The sequence below is a fragment of the Poromitra crassiceps genome (assembly GCF_964638095.1).
Source record: "Poromitra crassiceps genome assembly, chromosome: 2".
In the NCBI taxonomy this organism is placed as follows: domain Eukaryota; kingdom Metazoa; phylum Chordata; class Actinopteri; order Beryciformes; family Melamphaidae; genus Poromitra; species Poromitra crassiceps.
In genome coordinates this window covers 88221999-88238162 of record NC_139624.1, presented here as the reverse complement: position 1 = coordinate 88238162, position 16164 = coordinate 88221999, and the positions used below count along the sequence as shown (strand labels likewise).

At 42.9% G+C, this 16164-nt stretch overlaps 2 protein-coding genes across 2 annotated transcripts; one reads left to right on the top strand and one right to left on the bottom strand.

Annotated features, from left to right (window-relative positions):
• The first annotated feature begins 203 nt into the window (after nucleotides 1–203).
• On the top strand, nucleotides 204–6027 carry LOC310796198 (acyl-protein thioesterase 1-like). The gene is made up of 9 exons (XM_083658339.1): nucleotides 204–441; nucleotides 585–616; nucleotides 721–786; nucleotides 902–949; nucleotides 1060–1130; nucleotides 1265–1338; nucleotides 1585–1686; nucleotides 3463–3639; nucleotides 5023–6027. The coding sequence occupies exons 1-9, from the start codon at nucleotides 373–375 to the stop codon at nucleotides 5077–5079; spliced, it is 696 nt and encodes a 231-aa protein (XP_083514465.1). The 5' UTR covers nucleotides 204–372; the 3' UTR covers nucleotides 5080–6027.
• Nucleotides 6028–7060: 1033 nt separating this feature from the next.
• On the bottom strand, nucleotides 7061–12916 carry LOC310796926 (regulator of G-protein signaling 20-like; the record flags this gene model as incomplete). The annotated part of the gene is made up of 5 exons (XM_083659175.1): nucleotides 12822–12916; nucleotides 10663–10823; nucleotides 9259–9342; nucleotides 8905–9139; nucleotides 7061–7249 (listed from the first exon to the last, which is right to left on the bottom strand). The coding sequence occupies exons 2-5, from the start codon at nucleotides 10818–10820 to the stop codon at nucleotides 7061–7063; spliced, it is 666 nt and encodes a 221-aa protein (XP_083515301.1). The 5' UTR covers nucleotides 10821–10823; nucleotides 12822–12916.
• Nucleotides 12917–16164: the final 3248 nt, after the last annotated feature.

Sequence of the window (16164 nt, the reverse complement as noted above, 5' to 3'; positions counted from 1 at the left end):
ACGTTGTTGACACGCCAAAGAACCAATGCCTGCTTTGTATTTGTGAGGTAAGTAACGTATCCGCCAATCACGTAGCGGAGAGGGCGGGACTATAAAGTGTGTCGGTACCGTAGAGAGTACGGTTGCGCGCTACTAGTAGTGTGTGATCTGTGTCGGTAAAAAAAAAAGGGTTTATTATTCGCCACCAAAATCAACTTAAAAAAAACCATCGATATCAGCGTTAACCAGCTACTACGAGGCGGCGATTTCGCGTCCTACCTGTGTTGGATCTCGTCTGCATGGCAGCTGTCTGACAGTCAGAGTCGGACCAAGGGCGACCCAGATTGACGTTATAACGTTATTCTCGGTACATGTCAGCTACCTGAGCGCTGTATGTGCGGCAATAACATGTCAGCGCCTTTACCTGCCATTGTGCCTGCTGCCCGCAAAGCCACTGCAGCGGTGAGTTAAGTGGATTTCACATGTTGATGCCCCCGTAAAGTCAGGCCTACACAAACAGTAGCCTATTTACCTTCCCCAATTTGGACATAGGCTACTTTACTCTGTCGTTCTGCCTCACCAATGATGTGTTTTTGTTCTTGCAGGTTATATTCCTCCATGGCCTGGGTGACACTGGGTATGTGAAGCCTTTCCCCCTCTAGTGTACAGAATTGCTAACTGCTATTCAAAGAAACATGCAATTTATCTGTATTAAATTGGATTAACTTTGTTCATTGTTAGGCATGGCTGGGCTGAGGCTTTTGCAGGCATCAGAATACCACATGTGAAATACATCTGTCCACATGCGTAAGTATTCACAAGCTCCTGCTAATTAAAGACTATAGTTTTTACAATCATTGCGAGTTTATTATTTTTTTTGCTGCCAAATTGTGATGATATTCTCTCCCTTCCACAACTACAGTCCAACCATGCCTGTTTCCTTGAACATGAGAATGTCCATGCCTTCTTGGTAAGCATCTTAGTTTGTGCGTATAATCTTTCAGTAGAGGTTGGGTTATCATGTACATATGGAGAGTATGTAGGCTACTTTTGGCCTCACATGTGTTTTCTGATTCATAGGTTCGATATCTACGGGTTGAGCCCAGATGCAAACGAAGACGAATCTGGCATTAAAAGAGCTTCAGAGAACCGTACGTCTGTAAGATGGGAGTGAAATATACTGTGGCATTCTGTTTTCATGTCATTTATTTTATTTATTTATTTATTTTTAACCAGTTGTATAAATATCTTGCATAGTTGTGAGTCAGATTTGACTTCTCCACAGTTAAAGCCTTGATAGACCAAGAGGTGAAGAACGGAATACCTTCCCACAGAATTATGCTGGGTGGATTTTCACAGGTACGGTGTTTCATGTAGATGAGGTGTTATAACACTGTTTTCTGTACGGTATTTTGGTGTAGATGAGGTGTTATAACACTGTTTTCGGTGAGATATTTCAATCACCAAGTGGCAGGGATGTGAGATCTTCTCTACTCTGCTGTTTTGATTCATATTCTTTCTGGCTTGTTGTCTCTCATAACAATAGGTATAGGATCTATGTGACACAAGGAATACATTTTGGTAAGCATTGGCTTGCTTTTCCAGGGCGGAGCATTGTCCCTCTACACCGCTCTGACGGCTCAGCAGAAGCTGGCTGGAGTGGTCGCTCTGAGCTGCTGGCTTCCACTCCGAAAGTCCTTCCCTCAGGTAGGAGGGAGCGAAGCAGCCCATTCTGGGCCTGAGCTGTTAGGATTTAAAGTTTTCTTAAATCTTGAAAAATTGGGTGTTTTATTAAATAGTTATAATTAGAATGTAGGCTTAAAGGACTAGTTCAACCCAAAAATAAAAATCTATTCACCACCCCCATGTCAGCCCCATGTCAGTCAAGACTTTATGAAGTTTGTAGGATCTCCAAACACACAGCTAGTTAGGACCTCGACCTGTAGTTCCATCTCAGCCTTCTTTGAAAACTTTTGAAGCATAATCCAAGTGTTTTGTAGCCTAATCGTCCAAAAGATGATCACTGAAGGAAGTATAGGAGATAATTAGGTAAATATTGGACCTTTGGACCCACTGTGCAATCATTTGGCTTCAAAACACTTGGATTATGCTGCACAAGCTTTTTGGATGAATTTGAAGGATATTCTATGCTTCTTATGCCTCCGCCAGCGATAGCCAGGCCAGAGACATGGTTTCGGGTTGTCCATCTGTCCGTGCGTACGATGTTCGTTAATGCGATATCTGAGGAACGCCTTTACGGAATTTAATCAAATTTGCCTCAAACATCCACCTGGACTCAAGGATGAACTGATTACATTTTGGTGGTCAAAGTTCAAGGTCACTGTGACCTCACGAACACCATTTCCAAGCTCGTTAATACGATATCTCAGGAACGCCTTGATGGAATTTCTTCACATTTGGCTGAAATGACATGGATGTCGACTGCTCACTTGCTGGCGGAGGCATATATCCGTGGTGCGGTCATTCTAGTTTTAAGCGGTAAAAAGATTGTGTTAACTTCAGTACTTTGGGAGATGGCTCAGATAACAGAACAGGTGTTCTCTTATCTGTGTTCACTGTGTGTTTGGTGATTTAAACATAGGCGGCTACTGACAGAACTTTAATTTTGGTCTGAACGATTCCTTTAAATTAATGAAGGCTTAGGCCAGTGATTCCCAAAATGTGGGCTGCGGTGCACTACTGGGCCATGGAGGTACTGCAGGTGGGCCGCGAGTGGTCTGCCAACACTCCCGATTTTTGCAGGCAATCAAATGGCTGTAGCAGTCATTTTTAAAGCTACAGTGGAGATCCTGTTATCAGAAGAAACTAGAAGACCTATAAAGGCATCCATTGGTACCAGGCATAATATGTTAGCTTGTCGGAAAGGAGGCTAAATAACGCTCCAAACGTAGGTTCAATTTGTGCAACAGAAAACTATCTCAAAGGGGCCCTTTGACCTCTCAGCTCAATTTATCTGAATAAAAATTGGTTCATTGGGTACCCACGAGTCTCCCCATTACAGATAAGGTATAGCATTTTTCACAGCCTAGCATTAATAGCTTGTGGATTGATTTCTTCTGTTGTTGCTCATCACATTTTGTCTCAACCAATGTGTTATGCATGCAAATACTTCTGATGAGTAAGGGGGGAGAAAATGTTGGCAATCTGCTTTTGGGTATTTTGCCGAAATGTTTCTGTATGTGGATGGATTATTAATTTCCCTTATGCCCAAGTTCACATGCTCTGTTAATGAAATAAATATATATACATATAAAACAGGGAAATACATAATCTTAATCTCGTGTGTTGATCAGAGTTGTGATTAAAGGGTTGGGTGGGCCCCGGAAGATTTTCAGATTTCAAAGTGGGCCGCGGAATTCTTAAGTTTGGGAACCCCTGGTTTAGGCAAATCCCTTGGCCAAGTTATAATCTATTGTAATCTGCTAATAATAGTAATCCTAATCTTTTCTATACTGTACTCAGGCTTCTTCCAACAGTGTTAACAAGGACATGCATGTCCTGCAATGCCACGGTGATGCCGATCCCCTGGTCCCCTTCATATTTGGCAGTCAGACAGCAGAGAAGGTGACGAGCCTCATCAATCCAGCCAACATCACCTTCAAGACGTACCGGGGACTAGCTCACAGCGCCTGCCCAGAGGTCAGTGTGGAGACTTGACTGTGTGATACAACATCATAGCATTCCATCAGGGCTGGAGTGGTAAATAAACAAAACAAAAACAAAAAGTGGGTAAACTATAAATGTCTGCGGCAGCTCTCTCACAGTCACACACACCATTATAAAAAAGGTCGCCCACGAGACTAGATACAGTATGAGACTAGAACAATTGAAACCAAATCATATACCTATAAATATATAATTTTATTATTATCATCATCAACATCATCATCATCATTGCCTCTAACAGAGAGGAACCACGTTTCCAGGTTGGGTACCTATATTCATACATATCTTGAGGTGGGAGGTCAAAGGACCCCTTTTAGACACCCAATTCACCCATTTTGTGTCTAAAAGGCAGGAAGTAACACAGGTACAAGCAGAACATTAATGAGGGTTTCCAACTTCCAATCCATTTGGTGATCCAGTGCCGGGGCCCTCGTTACTGCTTTGCTAGCACCGGTGTTACTTCCTGCCTTTTAGACACAAAATGGCTGAATTGGGTGGGAAGTGAAAAAGGCTAATGCCAGTTTTTCCCTCGACAAAATTTTGCCTGAATTTGGAGCATTATTTAGCCCCCTTCCAGACAAGCTAGCATGACATGGTTATTAGCAATGGATGCCTTAGGTCGCCTAGTTTCATATGATACCTGTAGCTTCACTCTAGCTTTAAAACTGTGCCCGCTGGGCATCCGGGTAGTGTAGCGGTAGATTCCCTGCCTACCAACATGAGGGTCGCAGGTTCGTGCCCCTGTGTTACCTCCGGCTTGGTCGGGCGTCCTTACAGGGACGATTGGCTGTGTCTGCGGGTGGGAAGCTGGAATGAGGATATGTGTCCTCCTGGTCGCTGTACTAGCACCTCCCCTGGTCGGTCGGGGCGCCTGTTCGGGGCAGAAGGGAACTGGTGGGAATAGCGTGATCCTCCCACGTGTTACGTCCTGCTGGTGAAGCTCCCCGCTGTCAGGTGAAAAGAAGCAGCTGGCAACTGCACATGTATCAGAGGAAGCATGTGTGTGTCTATGGCTCTCCCCAGATGGGCAGAGTGGGTGGGCAGCGACCGGGGCAGCAGGGGGAATTGGCCAGGTACAATTGGGGAGAAAATGGGGGGAAATCAGAAAAAAAACTGAGCCCGCTACAGCCTCTGAAAGACAATAATATCGCCCGAGGATGTCCGCAATTACGAATTGTGCAATACCAAGTGCATAAACCATCATGAAAAGGTGAGTAAATGCTATGTTGTATTTAAAAAGTACATAAACGGTGTTTACGTGTGTTTACCCCCCACTACAGCCCTGATTGCATCTTCATTGCTCTGTTGTTTCATACCAGATACTTCTGCTTGAGCATCTCTGCTTGCCTCCTGCAGGAAATGGTGGATGTCAAGCGCTTCATAGAAAAGCAGCTTCCTCCCATCAGAGAATGAGCTTGTTGATGGCTGCACACACCCCCACACAGCACCATCAGCGTCCTGTGAGCCTGACTCCAGTCACGCTCCGCAGACCCAAGGATCCGCTGACTGAACTTGACTGAATAAACCACCTCAGAGCCAGACAGGACCGGGGCTACAAATGACTAGAAATGAGCCCAGAAGAGGCACCAATGAAATGCTGCAGTATCCTGGACTGGAGCCACACCAACCCAATCGCCAGAATAAAATGTCAGCATTGTACGTTTCTAGAATCCGTGGAAATGTAAAATATGAACATTTGTGAATGAAAATACGTAGCATATCACGTCAGGTCCAGCACCGACACCGGCTCTTCCTGGTTATTTGCCCTTGCCTCAGAGGCAGTCACGGCTCGGCTCGAATTGTCAGTTAAGTTTAGGCAAGCAAAACAACTTGGTTGGGTTTGGCTAGTAAAACAACGGTTGGGTCTAAGCAACAAAAGCAACTTTTAGTTGGGTTTAGGCAACTAAAGCAACTTGGTTGGGTTTGGCGAGTGAAACAATGGTTGGGTCTCTAGGCAACAAAAGCAACTTTTAGTTGGGGTTACGCAAGTAAAACAATGCGGTTGGGTTCAGGCTTAAACACTGGTCCGCCACTCCCATGCCTTTTGCCTAGTGCGACTTTGACCTACTTAAACCTCAGACTCAGTCATTACACTCAAAAGACCACTGTGGCGACCTCCAGCTCTATGACGTGCATAATGTGAATTATTCATGTATCTAGAAACATGAAATGCAATGCGTTTTCATTCAGAAATGTTCATATTTTACATTTCCGTGGATTCTTCAAATGTACAATACAGACATTTGAATCTGGCGACTGGGCTAAGCCACACAAGCCGTTACAGTAGAGTAACAGTAGTTGCCACTGTTGATTGTAAAGCTATTTGCTATTGAGAAAAGCCATTTCCTGCAGGAAACATATCTATTGGAATAACTAGGGCTATACAATATGGTTTAATACTTACTATCTCACAATAAATGGCTTGTTGCTAATTATGTTTTTTTTATTAATATAGACAGTCTATTTCTATATGATATTTCAGCAGTTATATTCATCTTAACATAAACATTTATGACCAAAGCACAGGGGCAGAGGTTACAGTACATTAACTGTATAATGTAAAAGAAACAACTGCTTGATATGCAATCCACATATTCAACTTTTTCTAATTATGTGTGATACCATAAGAAATAATAGAATATTCTGTGAATATTCATGAAACACAACAAAGTACAACATATGACTGTGCTTTATTTAATTTCACACAAATTCATTTGAAATACACAAATATATCAGTGGTCATGGTCATGTAGTTTATTTTCCCCTGTTTTTGATATAAATTAAATATAATTAGTTTACTAATATCACAGTTTTTAAACACACAGGCAAGATCTCTTTTCAGGTATCAGCTCATCCGTTGTAAAAAAAAAAAAAAAAAGTACCTTATCTTTGAGAAGAGCTGAAAGCACCAACATTATGAAGTTGTTGCACCATTCAGGTCAGACCAAAGGTGCTAGTGTAAGAGATCTTATTCCAAGGCACTTTCCTTCTTCTTAAGTTATCATGAAATAAAACCTACTAGTTTCTACAAGAACTGGATATGCATTAAGGCTCACAATATACCTAAACACAAATGCAGTGTTCACAGATACATGCTTTCCCTCATAAAACAAGGTAGAAAAGTGCAATGTCAAGCGCTAGGGAATATATAAAAATAGAGATATGTTTTTGAACTCAAGTAACTCATGCTGGAGCCAGCGTTTGTTCTTGTTTGCTCTAAGGATTTTGGTAAGCTAATAATGGGTAAATAAACAGCAATTACAGCCTGATAGACTGTTTTGAAGTCCTGTTCATTTTGCTGTCATATACTCTGAATGACTCCAAGAGGAACACCAAATTCCTTGGGGTGGGACGCATGCGCCATTTAAAAAGCTATAGGTTGCGGCAGTAGAGTTTATGGCTCTGGGGGAGGCTCTTCCAAGTTCTTCACCAGGTCTGTATATGCTGCTGAATTCATGTAACGCGGGTAGGAGTCTCTCTGCATCAGCGTGTAGATCTGCTGCTGCGCGTCATCGAACGTGTGCGAGGTGGGCTCCAGCATGTTGCGGTTGATCACTTCTCGAACACGCGAGTCCAAACTGACCTGCAGAGTAAGATGCAACCACCTGAGTGTCAGTGGGTGTAGTGCTGCCTGGAGAAGTGGGTATACTCTTATTTCATGCCCCCCATTTTCTTAACGGACCATCCAGCAAAGGAGAAACACCCTGTGTTATAAACAGTGACTACTACAAGACTACTCTTACATATTTAGTTCACCAAAAAATGGGTCAGTAGCAGATTGTTACTTAACTTATACTGCTTGACATCAGGGAGTAACCTGGAGGGGTGTTGGTCAGACTCATTTCAGATAACCAACCACATGGCTCTGACATAGCTTTTTATCACAAGGATGCCAGTTAGGAGATGGGCACCACTTTAGTGGCATTAACAACATCTTTAGCAAAACCAGGAATACACTTAGTTTAGCTTTGTTACACGTTGACTCACCTGAACTCTACTGGTCTGTCTCAGTTCAGTGGATGTATTCAGAAGTTACAGGACTGGTGGCTGTCATGGAGGAGACTTTTTAAATGACTATATTCCGTTTAAATCAAAAATAATATGATAGGCTGCACCACTGCCAATTATTTAGCTATTAGCTAATATTTAGTTCCAGTTCATTAAACAACAATAGATAGCTATTCCCCTCATGTAGCACCGCAAACTTGACCCATTGTGTCACAACTTCTGTTCAAAACTAGGTTTATGATTCACAGGAAGTGTAAACACAATCAGAACTTCTGATTGTGTTTACACTTCCTGTTAGTCTCTCAAGCCAGACTGTCTCTTCTACATAAGGTGAATACATATTTGTTATACTCTCCTTGCCCTGCTAGGTAGCAATAGTTACACTAGGCCAGGCATTCCAACCTGGTGGGCCGCAAAGGTATTGCAAGTGGGCTGCCAAATAATTTGCAAAACATTGATACTTCATGATTTTTTTTTATTATTATTATTATCTCCATTGTTGAATGATACCACAATTTAATTTGTAATCAAGTATTTGTTAATTAGCCTGTTGTAGACAGCCCCTCACTTTAAGTCTGAGTGCACGGCAAATCAGACTTAAACGGCACGGTGGCTCAGTGGTTAACACTGTTGCCTCACAGCAAGAAGGTCCCGGGTTCGAACCCCGGTCCATCCCAGGTCCTTTCTGTGTGGCGTTTGCATGTTCTCCCCGTGTCTGTGTGGGTTTTCTCCGGGTGCTCCGGTTTCCTCCCACCATCCAAGAAAGACATGTACTGTATGTTAGGGTTAATACTCCTGTCAGTGCCCCTGACCAAGGTACTGGCAAAAGAACTGGAGTGGCTGCCCACTGCTCCTAGTTCTAGGAAGGTTCCCAGTAGAGGATGGGTCAAATGCAGAGGATGAATTTCCCCATGGGGCTAAATAAAGGATAACTTAACTTATTTCTGTGTGGTGCTGATGGACAGCTCCTTTTATCGTTACAATAAAAAGTGCTCTGAGAACTCATTATTTGGACTCTGTACTGTTTACGCTTGGATGTGGGCCACGGACATTTTTGAGATTTTCAAGTAGGACATGAGTTGTTGGTTGCGAACCACTACTAGGCTATAGGGTTTAGAAGTGGGTATACTCAATGCCGACTGAAAAACAATAGGTATCCTCTGTATACCTGCACTACACCACTGAGTTATATAGTAGCCTAACTGATGACTTTGCCCATTGGCGGCTCACCTCCTTTGGGGAAAGGATGGAGATGAAGTCCTCATATATTTGACGAACTCTCTCCTCCACCACAGTCTTGTTGGTCTCCTTTTTGAGCTCTTCGCAGACCAGCCAGAACATCATGTTCTCCTCGCTGAACTCGGTCCGCAGGAACTGCCTGAAGCAGCCTCTCCCGGCCGCGCTCCTCATCAGCCTCTCAAACGATGTGGACCAGGAGTGCGCCTCTTCCAGGGTAGGCTTGGGGCTTTAAGAGAGAACTGCACACTTTAGTGGATGTATTGGTAGTGTTATTAATTTGTCTCAATAGTACCGCAACTTATGAAATCATGGTCTCGATGGATTGTTTCTTGCACCCGCCATTACCTGTCATCGCAATTAGTGCTTCCCTCTGTCCTCCTTTCATAAGTTGTTCTCTGAATTGTCTCATCTTCACTCCTAACAGTCAAACTGTGAGAAAACAAAAGCATTTTCAGCACCCTTTCGAAGCAAAATCCATACCAGTTTTTGTGTTTATTAGGCCATTAAAACTAGTGCCAGCCCTATTTTAAAGAGTAAAACTTCCTGACAGAAATCATCTCTGGTTAGAATAGTATCTATAGCTGGCTTGAATGTGAAATCTGGAATATATAGTGCCAAACTACAGTATCTACATCTTGAATTCATCCTCCAAATAATAGACATCATACATTCCTTTATAGCACTCACATTCAAATTGACTGTGAAGCTATACCAAAATCATTCAAACACTGATATTACACATTATGGTGAGCAGACAACAATGGTTGCAAGCTGTTGTTTGTTTCAAATAACAGAACACACATGATCTACAGGGAGTCATTCATCCAGGTTGTCCAATGAGGATCGCCTGTCTGTAATTGAAATGTTCTACGCCTGATGTAGCAGCTGGCTGTAGGCTAATTGGTCCAGGTGAGAGACCGCTGTGAGCTGTCCCATCTGGGAATGTGGCTGTTGTAGCCATTCACCAATTAGGCGGAATTGAGATAGATGTGGAGACAGAACTTATTATCATCCCCAGTGGAGTGAATTAACATGTTCTGCACACAACAGGTTCTGGTCCTTAGAGACCAGCTATGCCAGAGGAGGAGGAAGCACAGGTAAATGGTTGCTCAGTCCAAAACAGATCAACATCGCGGGGGACTTGATCCAATGAGACACTGTCGGTTGTAGGACCGTGTATCTGTTTTTCTGGGACGGTAGTCATGGGGAATAGGGGTACTGACCACCCAAGGCCCTAAGACGAAGCAGGTCCACTAAAGTGTCTGGACTAAAATGGCTATTGTGTTCCATAAATAAACATTCCATTATTTTATTCCACACTGCTCTGGTTTTGAACAGAGTGGAGTGGAAATCTACAAAACTGCAACCAGATAAAATACAGATTGGCTAGCTTTTTCATGTGCAGACTAAAATGAAGTTGTCCTATTTAGACCGATTTTGAACAGAAAACTACTGGTAAAAGTTTGGTTATGACACCCGACACCCGCTCTTTTAAAGTATAGTGCCAGAAACCTAATTTCAATTTGAGAATCTATCAATACTTGATCAGTCAATGAATGTGTAGAGGTGTGTTTGAGTTGTAGAATAGTTTGGTCATATTGAATAATGGTGGGGATGAGAGGAAAGTGGATCAGGGCCCAGTCTCCTAGTGTGTAGAACCCATTTCCGCCCCTGTGTGTGCGTGTGCATGTTTGTGTGTGTGCGTGTGTGTGTGTGCGTGTGTGTGTGTGTGTGTGTGTGGACTCTTACCAGGAGCAGCTACAGCAGCAGCACCAGCAGAAGCAGCAGGCATTGGAGGCATTGGTGGGGGTGTTGCCCATTGTGTGACGTGCTTGGAGGACACTGACAGCAGCTTCCTGGTGAACCTGCATCTGTCTCTTACGCATCTCCACCCGCTCTGAACCCATGGACTGGCAAAACAAGGCAGACAACCATCAGAGAGAGTTTTGGGGCAGTTAAGTAAAAAAAAAAATCCATAACAATTGTGCATTTTGTGATAAAAGCATATAATTTGGTACACTTAGCAAAAGGCATCCCAAAAAGATTGGATATCAGGGCATCCTAAATTTTGAAACAAAAGATTTGCCCCTTTTTTTAAATATTTTTATTAAATTTCGCACAACACAAACTAAAAAGACAAAAAAGAAGAAAAAAATCCCAAAGACCCAGCATACACACCACACACACATACACACACTCACTCACTCACTCACTCACTCACTCACTGACACACACACACACACACACACACACACACACACACACACACACACACACACACACACACACACACACACACACACACACACACACACACACACACACACACACACACACACACACACACACACACACACACACACACACACAGGGTTAGGGTTAGAGTAAATTAAGCGGGCAATACAAGTTCATCCACTGGAGACTTGCCCATTTCTTGCGGCCACAGACTGCCTATGGAAATGGTATTGCAATAGACTATAATGTGATTTGGATGATCTTGGTGTCACATCTTTTATGATGAGGAATTCAAATTTGGAACTTTAAATTATTGCTAAGAAGCTTCCTTCTATCTCACAAGTCAAGAAGTTACAGTAGGTTTGGGCAGTTATGGCAATCACGTATTTTGAGTATTGAATTATGAGATAGAAGGAAGCTTCTGAGCAATTCTAAATTTCAGAAATTTCTGATTAATTCTTCATCATAAGAAATGTATGATTTGACACCAAGATCATCCATATCAGACTAGTCTACACAGTATAGTTACCATTTCCATGGCTGCCATCAGTCTGTAGCTGCAAAAAAAAAAGAAAACAAGAAAAAAAAAAGTTTCAAAATCCATGATGCCCTGATCTCCACTTCTTTTTTGAATGTCTTCTTTAGCGGTGTACCAAATTAGCCTATATGCTTTTATCACAAAATGAACAATTGTAACTGTCCCACAGTTGGGAGGGGGTACAGAGCATCACTGCAATTAAGTCATAGGAGTTTAGCTTATAGAAATGATATAAAAGCAATATTGATTCAAATGACAAGAATTATGATTCAGTGGTTCCAATCCTCACAGCAGGAGGGCATGTGCAGTCTTCATGGGGGGGGGGGGGGGGGGGGGGGGTGAATGGAAGTTGATTAACGAAATTAATAGATCAACCTTGTGACTTGTGCATTGCATTTATAGTGGGATATTTGCCCAATCGAAACATCGCACCAGTATCTCCTCTCTTCACGTGTCTTGCGGAATGCACGGCGACTTCATTATAAGGATGCGTGGGGGGTCAACCCCTGTGATCTGGATGATCGAATATTTTTCTTCTAAAGGCGTCGTGCGATGGGATACGATATCTATCATTGAAAATACCCCAGGCAAGAAGCTACACCAGTTTGATCATGATGTAAATAATAACGAAACCAAAATGTGACGAACAGCTCTCCTCCCTCTAAACGACAAGGCGTTCACTCGTGGACCGCAGCAAGCAATGCATCCATCAATCGCATCCTCAGGAGGATAGCCTACACACAATTTGTGATTGTCTGTTAACCAAGCAAATACGTATCCAGTAAATCTATGGATATCATAATGAAATTACTTGGCCAGAAAGCTGGTTATTTATAATGTAATCGAATGTTTTTTTATGTAGCCTATTTCATAGTGTAGGCTATCCAATTTGCTAGCCAAATAGATTCTGCCATTCCGCCATATAGCCTACTTGCAAATTATGCTTCAATTGCTCAAGAGATGCATTCTAGGCTGTTCTAGAAATATTTCTGGTGGTTGCTTGATCTAGTGTAATTGGATGCTGTTATGCCTCATTTGCCAAAGATGCATAACATGATAGCTATATTTATCAACATTAGGCTATAGCTCAGCGGCCTCTATTCAAAAATCAAATACAAATGTGTAGGCTACTCACTGTGTCACCATGAATGCCAGAATGCAGGTGCTTTTTGGCTCGATCACATCCGTCTGCTTCGACTTGACACAGACCAGTTGGTTTCCTATCCGCGCATGCGTTTTCTTCTCCAAGTGTGACAATTCTGCGCCTATAATGGCTAGAACATAATGTGTAGGCTACTTATTGGTAATGGCTTCTGTAGGACGGGGACACTAACGGTTTCATTTCACGGACCGCTAAACGGGGCCATTATATGTCCTCAGATGGGAAGATTTTTAATGTAGGCTAACACTGTTCTGTTGGGGAGATGAGTGTTGAGAGTGAAACCTAGTAGGCTACACCTTATAACTGCGATGTCACATCATCAGTTAGTTAAATTAGTTAAATTAGTAGCCTATCATTCTTCATCATTCTGCTGACGCACTGGATGAATCCCCTCGAGGACCCCTGAAGGAAGGAAGGAAGGAATTTATATTTTGGAAATGGCAGGCCCGAATAGGTTATTCCTTCTAAATGGAGAGGCATGGGTAGATGGAAAGACGCACTTGATATGTGGAGGCTCTGGATAATTATAGAAAACATCTGGATAATTCTAGAAAAGAACATCTGTAAACCAATTTCAGCATCTTCAAGTGCGCACACACACAGCGCAGCTCTGCCACCAGAGGGCAGCAGCGATCAATTTAAACACGACGGAGTTTCAACTGGCATTATCCATTATCCAGAGCAAGACCAGAGAACAGTTAGCCTATACTTTCCTCGGTGGATCCGAGTCGAAACACGTCCATAATTCATCAATAGAGGCGCACGCCAAGGCTTCGAACTTAATTATAAACCATATGGCCCCTTTTTTGCATTCAACTGTAGGCTACTATAACGCTTCATAACAAGACTTTTCCACTGATATTATGCAAGCTGTTACATGTACAGATGAGGGGGTGTGAGCTTTGCTGACAGAGTAGCCTAGTATAACCCATTAAAAGGGTCAAATACATTCAGAGTGGATGTAGCTATCATCCCAAACAACACACACATAGAAGAGGAAAATCAATCAAAGTGAATACATTTCCCCCTGCTCCCTTATTTCATGGTGCAGCTCTTATCTGTGAGCGACGCTAGCCTCTGACTGCAGCTGATGCTGCAAATATGACAGTGAAAATATGGTATATGGTGATTGCGAAGCAGCAGAGGAGGAATATCCATTCCCCTCCACTTTGTATGAGCGACAGAGCTATAAAATGAATTCAATATAGTGAAGTCTTTTTCTCTCTCTCTCTCTCTCTCATAATAAATCCTGCATCTTGTACTCATAGTAATCTTTTCAGTGGAATAGCCTTTTTAATGGACCATGCATTTACTTTCCAGTTAGTTTGAAACTAGCTGTAGCCTATAGCCTACCCTATCAACCCATGCCATGAATGAAATGCCATCTTGCAGAAGTAACCTCATAGTCAGTGTGGGCCTATAGGCACATACAAACAGTGCATGAGCAAAATGTAAAAATATATGTGTATATAGCCTGTAATTAATTTCCAAATCCAATATAGCATTAATAAAGCATTGTGTGGTATTTTACACAAAGCTATAACCTTCAATAAATCACACAACTGCTGACTCAGTATCAAACAGAGTGAAATCAATGCCCAAAATGTTCGCACATGCACACTCGCGCACGCGCACACACACACACACACACACACACACACACACACACACACACACACACACACACACACACGTGCACACGCACACACACACACACACACACACACACACACACACACACACACACACACACACACACACACACACACACACACACACACACACACACACACACACACACACACTGGTTAGTGTAATTCCCCACTACACTCCTAAGCCTATAGGACCTGCCATTATGCACATTTGGGTTGTGAGTAAAGATTTCTTAATGAGTTCAGGCACAGTGTCAGTGATTCTCACTCTTTCTGCTTTGTAAGATAAAGTGGAGTTATGCACCGTAAACCTCCCTCCAGCATTTTTCTCTGAGCCACAGAAGTTTTCACCATCACTCCCTCTTCATTTTTAACTGTGGCACCACAGCTCCATGGCCATGCTGAACTGTGGCACCATGGCTCCATGGCCATGCTGAACTGTGGCACCATGGCTCCATGGCCATGCTGAACTGTGGCACCATGGCTCCATGGCCATGCTGAACTGTGGCACCACAGCTCCATGGCCATGCTGAACTGTGGCACCACGGCTCCATGGCCATGCTGAACTGTGGCACCATGGCTCCATGGCCATGCTGAACTGTGGCACCATGGCTCCATGGCCATGCTGAACTGTGGCACCATGGCTCCATGGCCATGCTGAACTGTGGCACCATGGCTCCATGGCCATGCTGAACTGTGGCACCATGGCTCCATGGCGATGCTGAATTGAGGCACCACGGCTCCATAACCCGATGCCATAACCATGCTGAACTGTGGCACGACGGCTCCATGGCCATGCTGAACTGTCAAACAGCTTGCAAAAGGCTATATTGACTGTTGTGAAAAACGAATAAAATCAAACCTGTTCCGAAAACTTTAATGACGGACAAAAGTTTCTGAGTCAGTGTCATATGAGTGACACAAGATAAGGTCATATTTATTTTAAAACGTGCAACAATTTCGGACGAAGAATATGGCCAGCATCAGAATACAGCCCACGACCCCCGTAGTTACCCTGTAAGTATGGTGTGGTACCCCGTAATTACCCTATAAGTACAGATCTTGTTACCCTGTAGTTACATGGTTATTTGTGGGCTGTATTGCTGTAATGTTCTAACCATGGCAATTGTGAATGATCTTAAGCATTGTGAAAAATAGGCATAGGCATTAGCATTTAGATGAGGACTATGCCAAGACATCACATTCGACAGAGGCTACATTTGTATAAATAGGGTTACAGTATTAACCCTTCCCCTCAATATGAAATGGTAGTAGAAAACTATAATGCTCTCTGAATGACTCTGAAATAGTTAATCATAACCATTTATTGATTCATCGTGGGGCATGTACTGTATTCCTGCATATACAGTATACACATAGACATAATTTGGACAGTGACTCACAGTGAATTGCAGTGAATCATTTCTATCATTTAATTTCAACCAGAGCAAAATGGCTGGTCATGATTCTAGCCAGCCACACAGGCAAATATGCACTGCTTTTGTACCTGCACAAGAGAGCAACAGGGAAATAGAGAGGATCAGAAGGGCAGAGTGATCATTCAGCTAAACGATGGCACTTTCATTTCTATACAATTAATATTGCTATTTCCTAAACTTCAGCTTGTTTTCATTTGGGCCCTTCTTAGATAGCCAAACTTTTTG